This window comes from Ochotona curzoniae, unplaced genomic scaffold (assembly GCF_017591425.1).
Source record: "Ochotona curzoniae isolate NIBS_2020 unplaced genomic scaffold, NIBS_Ocur_1.0 scaffold_2587, whole genome shotgun sequence".
Classification (NCBI taxonomy): Eukaryota; Metazoa; Chordata; class Mammalia; order Lagomorpha; family Ochotonidae; genus Ochotona; species Ochotona curzoniae.
Window position 1 is genome coordinate 15,660,640 of NW_024467096.1, and position 12,172 is coordinate 15,672,811.

Sequence of the window (12,172 nt, forward strand, 5' to 3'; positions counted from 1 at the left end):
TTACAGAGAGAAGAAGAAAAGACAGAGAGGAAAGATTTTCTGTCCACTGATTAACTCCCCAGATGGCTGCAGCAGCCAGAACTGAGCTGATCCAAAGCCAGGAGCCAGGAGCCTTCTACAGGTCTCCCACACACAGGAGGGTGTCGGTTCCAAGGCTTTGGGCCATCCTCAGCTGCTTTCTCGTGCCACAAGCAGGGAGCTGGATGGGAAGCAGAGCACCTGGGGATCAGAACCAGCACCTATATGGAACCATACGAGTGCAAGGCGAGGACTTGAGCCATGGGCTATTGTAATGGGCCCTGTTTTAAACATTTTAAGAAAAAACTGTACATTTTGAATTTTCTTTATATTTCAAAATAACTTTTTAAAGATTTGTTTATTTCTGTTTCAAAGTTAGATATATAGAGAGGAGAGACAGAAAGGAAGATCTTCTGTCTGCTGATTCACTCCTCAAGTGACCCCGATGGCTGGAGCTGTACTAATCAGGAGCCAGGAGCCAGGAGCTCTGCCAGGTCTCCCATGCAGGTGCAGGATCCCCATGCTTTGGGCCGTCCTTGTTTACTTTCCCACAGTACCATGACTTCAGTCCTCCCACCCCCTTTTATGGTTCTTCACAAAAAAAGGTTTTCATTTTTTTAAGTTCTTGCATTAATGTTTTCCTTACTGTCTTAAAGAGATGTCCTTTATTAAGGAAATCTTTTTTTTCCCCCTTAAATCTGAGATAGTTAGTTTTAAAGTACAAATGTCCAGTTTTCCCTGGAGCAGTTATTTTAAAAGATTGCTTTTATGCATCACCCAGTGATGCTACCTTTGTCATAAGCATATGAAGGAGCTGTGCGCTTAGCCCGTTATTTAGTGCCTTTTCCTGTTTTACTGGCACATTCATCTGTCTGCATCAGTACCGCTGTGTCTAATAGCACAGTTATCCATCTTGCTATCTTTAACAATCTTACCCTTGTGTTACTTTTTATTGTTCCAATTGTAAAATCAGCTTCTCAAGTTCTACCAACATGATTTTTAATTTTAGAATTCTTGACAGACTGTGTATCTAATCTGTTACTTTGAAGGTAGTTTACAATCTACAATATTGAGTTTTCCGATCAGTAACTATATGGTATTTGCTTTTTTCAACATTTTTCTGTAAAATGATGATTTTCTTTGTAGATTTTCTTTTCTTTCTACTCTTTGTTACGTTTAGTGCCATAATTTTATATTTTAGCACTATGATTAGTAGTATTTTGTAAAAATTTCAGTTTCTAGATAGGCATAAAGTTTACCACGAGAACTTTTATAGAAATTTTCTTCTATTTTTAGTATGTTGAGTTTTTTTATGAATGGATTTTGAAATTTATCACCTTTTCTTAGTTTTGTGGTAAATTTTTAAATTTGGAACCAACCTTGAATAGCATAAATAAATCCAGTTGATTTTGACACACACATATATATATATATGTGTGTGTGTGTGTGTGTGTGTGTGTGACTCAGGGCATTTGTTTCAATATTTGTGATTAAAATCCATTTGTAACTTTGTTTCTTATATTGTGTCATTGAATGTAGATGTTAAAATGTGAGCTAAGAGTTCCTTTTCTTTACTGTCCTCTGTAAGAGATTAACATTGGAATTCCATTTTTTGCTGAAGATGTATTTTTATCTGTTTGAAAGGCACAAAGTGATTGATTTGCTGATTGGTTCTATATCCATCCATTAGTTCATGGCCACAATGGCCAGGGACGGGTCAGACCAAAACCAGGAAGTAGGATTTTCCTCTGGGTCTCCCACATGGATGCAGGAATTCAGAGTCCTTGATCATCTGTGATTTTTCCAGACACAATAGCAGGGAGCTGGATTGGAAGTGAAGCAGCTGGGACTCTAACCTGTGCTTGTATAGGATGGAAATGGTGCAGGATATATCTTTACACACTAGCCCCAGAATTATTTTTCTTAAGTTGTTCCCAGGCCTTACTAGTAAAACGATTTGATCCTGGAAGTTTTCATACAAAATATTTTTAGTCAATTGGTCAATTTCTTCAGTGATCAAAAATCAATTTAACAAGTTCTTATGATAAATTCATTGATAATCTCTTGGCCTCTGCATCTGTGGGTTCCATGCCCATAGGTTTGGGTAAAATATTACATCTTTACTGAATATGTGCAGACTTCTGATCAGATTTTTTACTTGACATTATTATTGTTAACAACTATTTACATAGTTTTACATTGCATTAGCTAGTGTTAGTAATCTAGAGATGGTTAAAAGTATATAGGAGATTGTGCCCTTTTATATAAGATTTTGATATCCACTGAGGTTTCTAGAACCAATCTTCCACAGACATTGAGGAGTGACTGATTTCTTACTATAAAAATGCTACTTACTATAATCATTATTAGACACATAATGAATATTGTAATCATAATAACTTTACATTTTATTTGATGACGTACCATGATGTACCATGTTGGTCTACATTTCGTCTCTGCATTTTTGCCTTGTATCAGGAGTCTTGCCCTTAGAGGAAGTGCGGTTGGAAAGATGTAAGTTAGATGACAGAAACCAAGTAAGAAAAGTTTCAAGCATAGTCATTGTTATTAAGGAAAGTTCAAGAAGAGGGCAGATTGGAAGTCTTCAGATTTGACAGAAATAGGTCTTACTAATTTTTAATTAACAATGGTGACTTTTTAGTTTCATCTGTGAGTTAGAACCTCAAGTTAATTTTTTAAGACATATTTAGTTTCAAAATTCACCAAGCATTAGAAGTTTCAAAATCTTTAGCCAAAGAAATTTTAACTATACCCTTTCTCGTTTTTTATTACTTTTTTATCTATTAAATTTCTTATTTGTTCAGTAAACCATTTTATTCCATAAATCTTGGCTGAAAGAGAACAGAATATTGATAGCCTAAAATGAGAATTCACTGTTCCATTTGCTTTGAAAGTAGCTTTTTAGATCTTCAAAAAGAAAGAGAGAAAAGCAAGAAAATACAATTGTGTATTTCATAGTAATGAAAAACTAACATTAAGCTCAAGATTGAAAATTACTGACAGAAAATTCAGAAAGCTTTTTTTTTTCTTCTGTTCATGCCCAGAATCCAGAGTGTGAGTGCTTTTGTTTTCTGGGAATTCTGAGTTACCTTTTTTTCAATAAGGTCAATTTCTGTTTTTTCACATGGCATGTATCTTATTTTGTTCATTTATGACATGCCCTTTAAATTAAAGCCCTGCATGGAAGTCTCTTGAAATGAAGTAAGCGTGTGTCAATATTTAGGCAGTTAATCATGTTACATCTGTGGATTTTCTGTATAAAACTATGATGTAAATGTAACGATGACTTTGTCTTTTCCTTTGACTCCAGGAACTTGTGTCCCTGAAGCCCTGTAAAGCTGCAGAGCTGGTTGCTACCCACTTTTTTGGACAGATTGAAACAGTCATTAAAACAATTCAGGTATATATTGGGATAAAGCCTCTAGTGAAGAAAATATTATTGAATCTCTACCTGGGCACTTTTGATTATAGATATTTCAGTTGATAGTAGCCATTTAAAGTGTGTGTGTGTGTGTGCAGCTGTATGATGATCTCTGAGCCTTGAAATAAGTGGGTTGATCATTGTAGATAACAAATATTAAGATCAAAAAGCCGATTTGAAACTATAGCCTGTTCTTATTCTAAAAATTATAATCCATGGAAGCTCACCTCACTCTCATTTTCTTTTTGCTGAAGGACCAACAGGCCTATTCTGTTTGAGATTAAGGCCATTTCTCCAGAACTTTGTCGTGCCAAAGTTGTGTTAGCACCAATTATGTAGACTGAATATTGCCAAGTTCAATCAGAAGCACTGCTCAGTGGGCCCAGTAGCTTACTTATTATATACCATGGCAGTTCTAGTGTTGAGCTTGTTCATAGCCCTTTTGGACCACAGATGATAGAGGGAGGGAATAGGACAGTGACAGGGACCAAAATGTCTTCTCAGGTATCAGTAACAGTGGTAGGGAGTGGCTGAATGAGATGGAAACTGGAGCATTGAGTAGAGGGCAGCTTGCATAAGAGACGAAGTTGTGGAACTCATTCATTTAAAACATATTTTTTGTCCATTCTATCCCAATGTCCTGGGCCTTAGGGACACAGATAGAAATATAACCTTTTCTGTCATTTTTGCCATTTAACAGAAAAGGGCTGATGCAGTGTTATTCAAGATTCAGTAGAGATATCTGGGAATAAGTGAGTAATGGGAAAAACATCAGGAATTCCTAGAGCTACATAGGCTGAGTCTTAAATGATTGATACAATTTTCAAAGCAGACTTGGTAATGCTTTCCACACAAGATTCTGGATATGTACAGAGAAGTGTGAAGCAGCACACATATTCACAGAACAGTCAGATCTACGTCAAACATCATGTGGTTGGCAATTGGTATAAGTGGCATTAGATAAAGATCTGAGAGGTATGTTGGAGGGAAAGACTTAAATTTATAGAGGCTAGAAATTATACCTAGATCCTAATATTGTGCTAATGTTATTTTATGTGTAATGCTGAAAAGCTTATACTTTCATGTGTACTGAAGAATTATTGATGCATTTTAAGCAAAGGAATGACATCATTCAATCCTTCTTAGAGAACATTAACTCTGACTGGTATTGTAGAGAATGAATTGGCACCAAGAGCAAAGGAAGGGGAGTATCAGTTATGAGGCAAGAGATGATGAGGGCCGGGATAAGATCTCAAGAGCTATTTGAAGGAACCAGTGCTGTGATGTATCAAGCTAAACCATTGTTTGCAGGCGCCAGCATCCCAAATGGGTTCTCTTTCATGTCCTAGTTGCTCTATTTCTGATCTGACTCCCTGCTAACGCACCTGGGAAAACAGTAGAGGATGGGCCAAATTTTGGGTCCCTGAACCTACGTGGGAAACCCAGAGAAAACTCCTGGCTTTTAGCCTGACCCAGGCCTGACCATTGTGGTCATTTGGGGAGTAAACCAGCAAATGGAAGATTTTCTGTGTGTGTGTGTGTGTGTGTGTGTGTGTGTGTGTGTGTGTGTGTGTGTGTGTGTGCTCTATCTCTAACTCTGTCTTTGAAATAATTGAATCTTTTTCTTCCCCTAAAATAAAAGATCATTGAAAAGTAACAATGTATAGGGCTTGTGAATTAGTTGAATGTGATGAGGGAATTTAACATCGACTACTAGATGTCAGATTGGATTGTCCAACATGGTGATCTCCATTAACTCAAGGTAAAGGTTCATCCATTCATTCAGTAAAAATGTATAGACCAATTGTGCACACAAAACATTAAGTGCTAACGGTACAAAGATCTAGAAATGAAATCCCTTGTTATCAAGGAAGGAGACAGGCAAGCCAACAATTCCAAAACAGTTTGGCTGCAGTACTGAGCAGGTACTTCCCAGGAAGCCCAGGATACATGGAGAATCACCAAGTGCAGTCTAGTGAGGGTAGATACAACATTTCTGAAAGAACTTTCTCTGTCTCCAGACCCTTTCTCCCTTGTAAAAGCTGATCGTGCTGGAAAATCCTGCTTGTTGTAAGGGTGGTGCTGTTCTTTAAAATGCAAGGTAATCAGTCGCAGACTTTTTTCTGTCGTCTCCAAAGTTATTAAGAGACAGATCTAATAAAAGATTACAGTGGTGTTCACCACCCAAATGTAAAAACTTAAGTGTAATAGTTGAGAAAAAAGGTGGCCATTTGACTTGGTTCTATTTGTAAACCTTAGTCATTGCTTTTAAAGCCACGAAATGTTTATTTGATTTCAAAGCTTTTCAGATCATGCAAGAATCCTACACAGATCTTAAAAGGTATCTTTACTTTTTGTTGGCAAGGAGTATACCTCTAATTATTTTCAGAATTCTTAAAATGAAAATAAGCCAATATGTTGTATAACTAGGAAGAAAAGTGTATAAAATGAAGTGATAGGGGAAAATAGAAAACTGTGTGTGTGTGTATTTATGACTGTTTATGAAGAACTAGACTCTATAGTAATAATACAGAGGAACTCAGTGGAGGTGGGGAAGGGACTTGGGGAGGGAATAAGGGAAATCCCAGGGCCTATGGAACTATGTATCACAAAATGATAATAATAATAAAAAGAAAAGAAGTAATAAAAAAAAGCTTTTGTTGTGAAGTGCAGAGAGATCAAGCCAGACAAGTCCAGGATGTATTCAAAGTTTCTTTATTTACAAAACTTGGTGATGAAAGAGTCCACTAGAAATTGGCAAATGACAAGTCCATATGACAATCCAGTTTGAATCAAAACCCTGAGAGAAACAAACGGTCATTACCATTAAACTGAAGACCTATGTCCCAACTTCCCCAGCAATGTAAGTTATCCTAAGAGACATGCAGCAAGAACCTGGATGCACTTACAAAGCTGCAAACATTCACCTTTCCTTGGCTTCTCAGTCCACATTCCATTACTGCTAGACATCACTTCTGGAATTCTCAAAAGTATACAAATTAAAAATTCAAAGCATCTTAGCATTAACATCTGTTCTGTCCCAGCAGTTTACAGAGGTGGGGAATAAAGATGCACAGGGCCATGTTCAGGGGCTACCTGTTCTTGGAAGCTGTCCGTGCAAAGCCAGAGAGCAAGCAGGCTGGGAGGCCAAGAGTCAGAGTGCTAGGGTGATGGAAGCACTGGACCAAAAGAGCGAACTCCTCCCTATCACAGTCCTTTATGGGGGCTTATGAGGGGAGCGGTTATGCAATAGTGAAGTACTGCCGCCTCTCAGTTTCCAGGTGATGATACGTGAGTGTCACAGTGGGCAGACAAGATTGTGTGGGTAGGGAAGGTGTAACTTTCAAGCTTGTGACCCTGAACTAGCTGCATACCCCACAATATTTTATTTGAAAGAGAGAACTGGCCATCTTCTGTTCTACTCCCCAACAGCCTTGTAACAGCTGGGGCAAGGCTGGTTGACACTGAGAGCCAGGAGCTCATTCCTGGTCTTCTACGTGGGTGGCAGGAACCAAGTCACTGAGCTGTCACTGCTGACTGTCACACTCTGCATGAACAGGAAGCTGGAGACAGCTGCTAGTTTTTGAGCCCTGGCACTCCTGTATAGAATGCAGGCATCTGAACCTCTATCCTAAACATCCACTCCTATTAGTATATTTTTTAAACTGTATTCTAAATGATGTTTTCAAATTTAAAAGAGCCACCCCTACCTTTTTACAGGTGAAATTTGAATCAGAAAATAAAAAGTGCTCAGGCTTCACTCTAAGAAGGTTAAACCTGTTGCTTGCGAATCCCAAACCCTGAACTGAAGTGTTGATATGAGTACAAGACATCCTTGAAGGCAGCAGATGATGATTTAAGTACCCAGGCCCATTAGTGCAGTGCGCATCTGTGCATCCAGACCAAGGATGGAGTCAGTGTGAAAGTGTTGAATATATCCTAACAGTAGGATGCTGCACTCTGATATTGTCCATGCCTATAATGTTGTGGAACACTTCAATAATGGAATGATAGGTTTATGGCTGTTCATGGAGGGCTTCCCATTGTAATACTGGAGGGGAAATCAAGGGAGGGGAGGGAGACATCCCAGAGCCTATGGAACTGTATCATTTAAAAAAAAAAAAAAGGTACCAGTCCCCTTCCACCCACATTGGAGATCTGAATAGCATTGTCCTGACCTCCACCTGGCCATCTTGACTGTTGGCGGCATGTGGGGAATGAAACAGTGGATGGAATATTTCTCTCTCTCTACCCTTCAAGTAGATGAAATTAAATGGAAAGACAAGACAATGGTTATTTTTCGCTCAGATTTCCCAAGAACCTATAAATGCTTTGCATTTTGGTGGTATTTGAAGTTTTACCTCATTTAGCCCTTGCTCTTGCTCCTTGCATAAGGCAGAGAAGCTACCACTGTTCTCTTGTTTTCCCTCATGAAAGGAAACTGAATTGCTAACAGGGACAAGTGACTTAGATCAAGTCACGTAATTAATGAATGCCAGAGGCCGACTGCTGCATCTTAGGGCATGCTGACTGCTAGCGTGTTACAGCTTGATTGCCATATCTTCTGCAGCTGATTGTGTTGTGGAAAGCGCTGGTGATGGTTGTTAACGTGGGCCTCAAGGTCTCTCCCAACCTAGATTATGTCACAGCAAACCACTGTCACTGAGGAGAACCAGGCAAGGCAGTGATGGTGCTGCCAGAACTGTCAGGAGAGCAGTTCTAAGCTGCTGCGAGGGCCCTCTACTGGAAATGGATTGGGAGTTATCTTACTAGGGGTCTTTTGGTGATAACAAGGGGCCTCTGTTCCCTCTGCACTCAAAGTGGAACGTGTGACGGTGATTAGAGTTACTGAGAGGACATAAAGGACCTCCGAATGATTCCTTAGAACTTCTCAGACAGTACAGAAAACTTAATTGAAATTGCTGTTATGTTTGCATCTTAAAGGAACAGTCTAGAGTAGTTCTTTATTGTTGCTTAATTAGAAAAATCTGTCTTAATTATATTTTCTTTCCTATCCAGAACCAGGTGTTGCTTTTCAAATTTTTGAGAAGTCTTCTTGACCCAAGGTATGTTATTAAACTTCACTTTTCATAATGCATATATTAAAAGTAAATAGCAATAAATTGAAGTTAATAACTTAACCATGAATCACCAGTGTATCACTAACTATATTAAAACGTCCTATTAATATAACATTCAAACTCATCTATAATATCAAAAGCCATATCTAGAAGATAGAACATTAATAAAATATCAATCATATCAAACTAATAGTCTATGCAACAATGTGAGTTATTCAATATTCACTGATTAACAACCTTTGAGGATGAGTTTCTCACATCATTCGATGCCATTAACCTTACTGAACTATCCTCAATTCTTCCTGACCCTTCCAAGCTTAAACCTCTGCCTACCCTCTTGCACATCCATCAACACCCAAACACCTAAAAACTAAACCTACAAACCTAACTCTTTTACTCACAACACATAAACTCCATCACAACGCCAACCACCTCACTTATTCACAACCACCCTCACCTCACAACACCCACTCACCCCCCATCTTCATACATCCTCAACACTTCAAACTACAACACTCCCCCCCCCCCCCCCTTTCCCTATCCTTACTGAGCGGCAATCTCACTACTACCCCATCAACACTGGCAATTGTTGTGTCGCACACCACCCCTCCTACTGGCCCTTAGAAATACCAATAAACCCCCAGCGCGAGATTCGCCTGGAAACGGCTCCGTTCCTAATGAAGGGAATTTGGCGTAAAAGCAACCACCATGTCCAGGAACTACTTATGGTCTTGTGACCGATTCCTAAACTTTCAACGTTGTACAGACGCTAAAACAAATTAAGCCATGAGTGCACTCCCAACTCATATGAGTAGGACCGCATGCTCTCAAAGTGACTAATCACCATTTCTCAACCCATCACTTACAATCATAAGCATACACCGTTCCACTCCTACCGTTACTCATGCGTCTACACAGCACCCGTCCTTAGCCCCCCAATAGTCTAGAACCACCTAAGCTTGTAAAAATATATACATGCCTGTGTCTAATCCAACACAACCAATGGGAGTGGAGATATTTCGATGCACATGAACAGTTAAGCATCACAAAGTATAATATCTTAGAATAGCATAACTTTAATATCAGATGTATAAACTTTTAGTTTTATTACAATATATACTGGCCATTGAAAATATTTACTTTAGTGATTGGAATATCAATTTTGGTTATTCCAATATTCTGTGTTATTTTTAAGTGTGAAGATACTAATACTTTTTATTGCAATACTTTTTAAAATTTTTTATTCTGATTACATTGTTGATCAGTATGGGAGGATTGAGGTTTAGGGAAAATTGAGTGAAGTCATTGCTTCCAAATATGCTATTTCTTCTTCTTGTTTCTGGGGGAAAGAGAAAGACAAAGGGGGAACCACTCATGACTTTCCACACATCCCAGTACCCCAGGAATGAGGAACCACCACCTCCTATCAACTCAGAGTCTCAGTGTGTACATATTCCGAGGGTTCTGCCCAAGTTTGGATAGTTTTGAAAAGCTACCGATTTTACAGATCCAAGGATGATATCATCTTTCCAATGTCCATTGGTTTCATTCACTGAGATTTTTTGCTGTCATCGTTTGTTTGAGGTAGTTGTCCAGTTTGTTCTGTTTTCCTTTTTCTGCTATAGCACCAATGAGCTGCCATATTGTTTTACAACAGGGCCTGTGTCCACTGCTCCACCTATTTCATTAAGTAGGACATGTTCTTGCAGGCAAGTCCACATACCTGGGCCAGGCGTCCCAAGCATCATCAGATACCCTACCCCTGGGGCTCAGGAACCTGACACCCACCTAATCGGCGGGAACCGCAGGACTTGGGTCAAGAAACTCAAGCACTACGAGATCCCCCATCCCTGGGTCTTATAAACCTGGCATTCACCAGGTAGGCAGGCCCTGGGACCCAGGCCAAGAGACCCAAGCCCTACTGGATCCCCCACCCATTGGGCTCACATACCTGCCACCCATGTAATTGATGGTGAGTCCCGCCAAATCCCCCATCCCCTGGGAATCATGAACCCAGCCCTTGCTGGGCCTAGGCTGCCATGACTCACCTCACATCAGTGTCCACAGTCTCTTGCACAGCCTGGTCTAGTCTAGTCTGCCCTCTGTTCCAGCTCCTACTGGAGGGTGCTGCAGCCTATCCCAGCCCAGTCTGGTTGCTATCCTGCTCCTAATGTGAACTGACTGGTGTTGCAGCCATATGGCTCATCCTGCTCCCTGCCCTGGTTCTCAAATCTGCCAGTGGGTGTTATGTGGTGGCCCAGACTGGTCTGTCCCCAGACATGACCTACATGTATACCAGTGGGTCTGGGCTACTCATTGCCTTGCTTCTTGTGCTCACCTGCAGAGACTGCATCCCAATGAAGGAGTTTCCCAAGCTCCTCCATCGAGTCTTCTCCCAGTGGCAGTTCTCGCACACATCAGTGGGTCATTGGCTTTGTCTACCTCCTGTCCTGACAAGAACAGTGGTCTTGCTCAACCGGCCACACACATTCTGGTTTTTTGCCAGAGTCCAGCTCCAGCTAAGTTCGGAGCTCGAAATAGGCGTACAGAGAAGAGATGGACCACTACAATTCCAAGGTCATTGTGGACCACGCAAGAAAGTTGCCCACTTTATTTATATAGCAGTACAAGGTTTTCTTTAGGGGCAGTTTGACATGGCCTTGGGGAAGGGAGTGCACAATTTACAACAACTTGAGAGATGAATGAGGAAGGATTACACATTCCTTGCTTATTTTGGCTTGCCAGCCCCCACCTGCTCTCCTCAAGTCTGTGCTCTATCCTTGGCACCACCTGTGACATTCAGGCCCCTATCTTGAATTATGTATGGGTTAAAAGGTTTGGAGATTGGGGATTTGGTTTATGGGGATTGGGGTCATTGACATTAGTTGGCCATTAGGCCTGCAAGCTCAGCCTTTAGGGTCACAGAAACAGGATGGCCTTTAGGGTCCCAGTAACAGGATAGCCTTTAGTGTCCCAGTAGCTATATTTTTTGTCATAGCAGTTTTAACCCATACTCCCATCACTTTCATTAATTTGTAAAATTTTTATCAAGCCATTTCTCAGAAGGCGTGCTATATGTCAGGGCCAAATTTCAGGGCAATGGTAGGCACACAATAATGTGTCCAGAAACGGCATGGGTTTAATTGTACTCTTGTGTGCAGTTAAAGGCCCACTCACCAAGACATTATCAATAACATTAACTCTAAAGCTCATGTTGGTTGCAAAAGCCATCTCACTGGGACAAACAAGGCCTCAATAGATTACAAAATTCTTAGTGAGGTGGTTGAGTGTCCATGCAAAAAGGAGGTGAAACTGTGTCAAGGTGGTCAGAGAGAAATCCTCCAGACCCTGCCAAACAGCTGGAAGCTTCCCTGGGCCCTGCCAAGCAGGAGAGCTGTTCTCTTCACACCTTCATGTTATTTACACCTACTGCATGGATCCCAGCAGTTTTTGTTATTAGTTGTTGCAGCCCAGTGATTCCTAGTCTGTGCCCAGATACAGCTTTCACATGGTTCAGCAGGAGTCAACACCTAGCCTGGCCTGTTCTACATCCAACCTGGCTCTTACATGTACCAGTAGGGGCTGGAGTCAAGCCCAGTCTGAAGCTCCACAGTCCCAAATACACAGCCTT

At 40.5% G+C, this 12,172-nt stretch overlaps 1 protein-coding gene across 5 annotated transcripts in view; it reads left to right on the top strand.

Annotated features, from left to right (window-relative positions):
• Positions 1-12,172, top strand: part of VPS8 (VPS8 subunit of CORVET complex) — a 239,556-nt gene that overhangs the window by 133,983 nt on the left and 93,401 nt on the right. For all 5 annotated transcript variants that reach the window (XM_041002876.1, XM_041002875.1, XM_041002877.1 and 2 more), the window contains 2 exons: positions 3,350-3,439; positions 8,480-8,526. In XM_041002876.1, the coding sequence (XP_040858810.1) occupies positions 3,350-3,439; positions 8,480-8,526 (137 nt within the window). The remainder of the gene's footprint in view (positions 1-3,349; positions 3,440-8,479; positions 8,527-12,172) is intronic.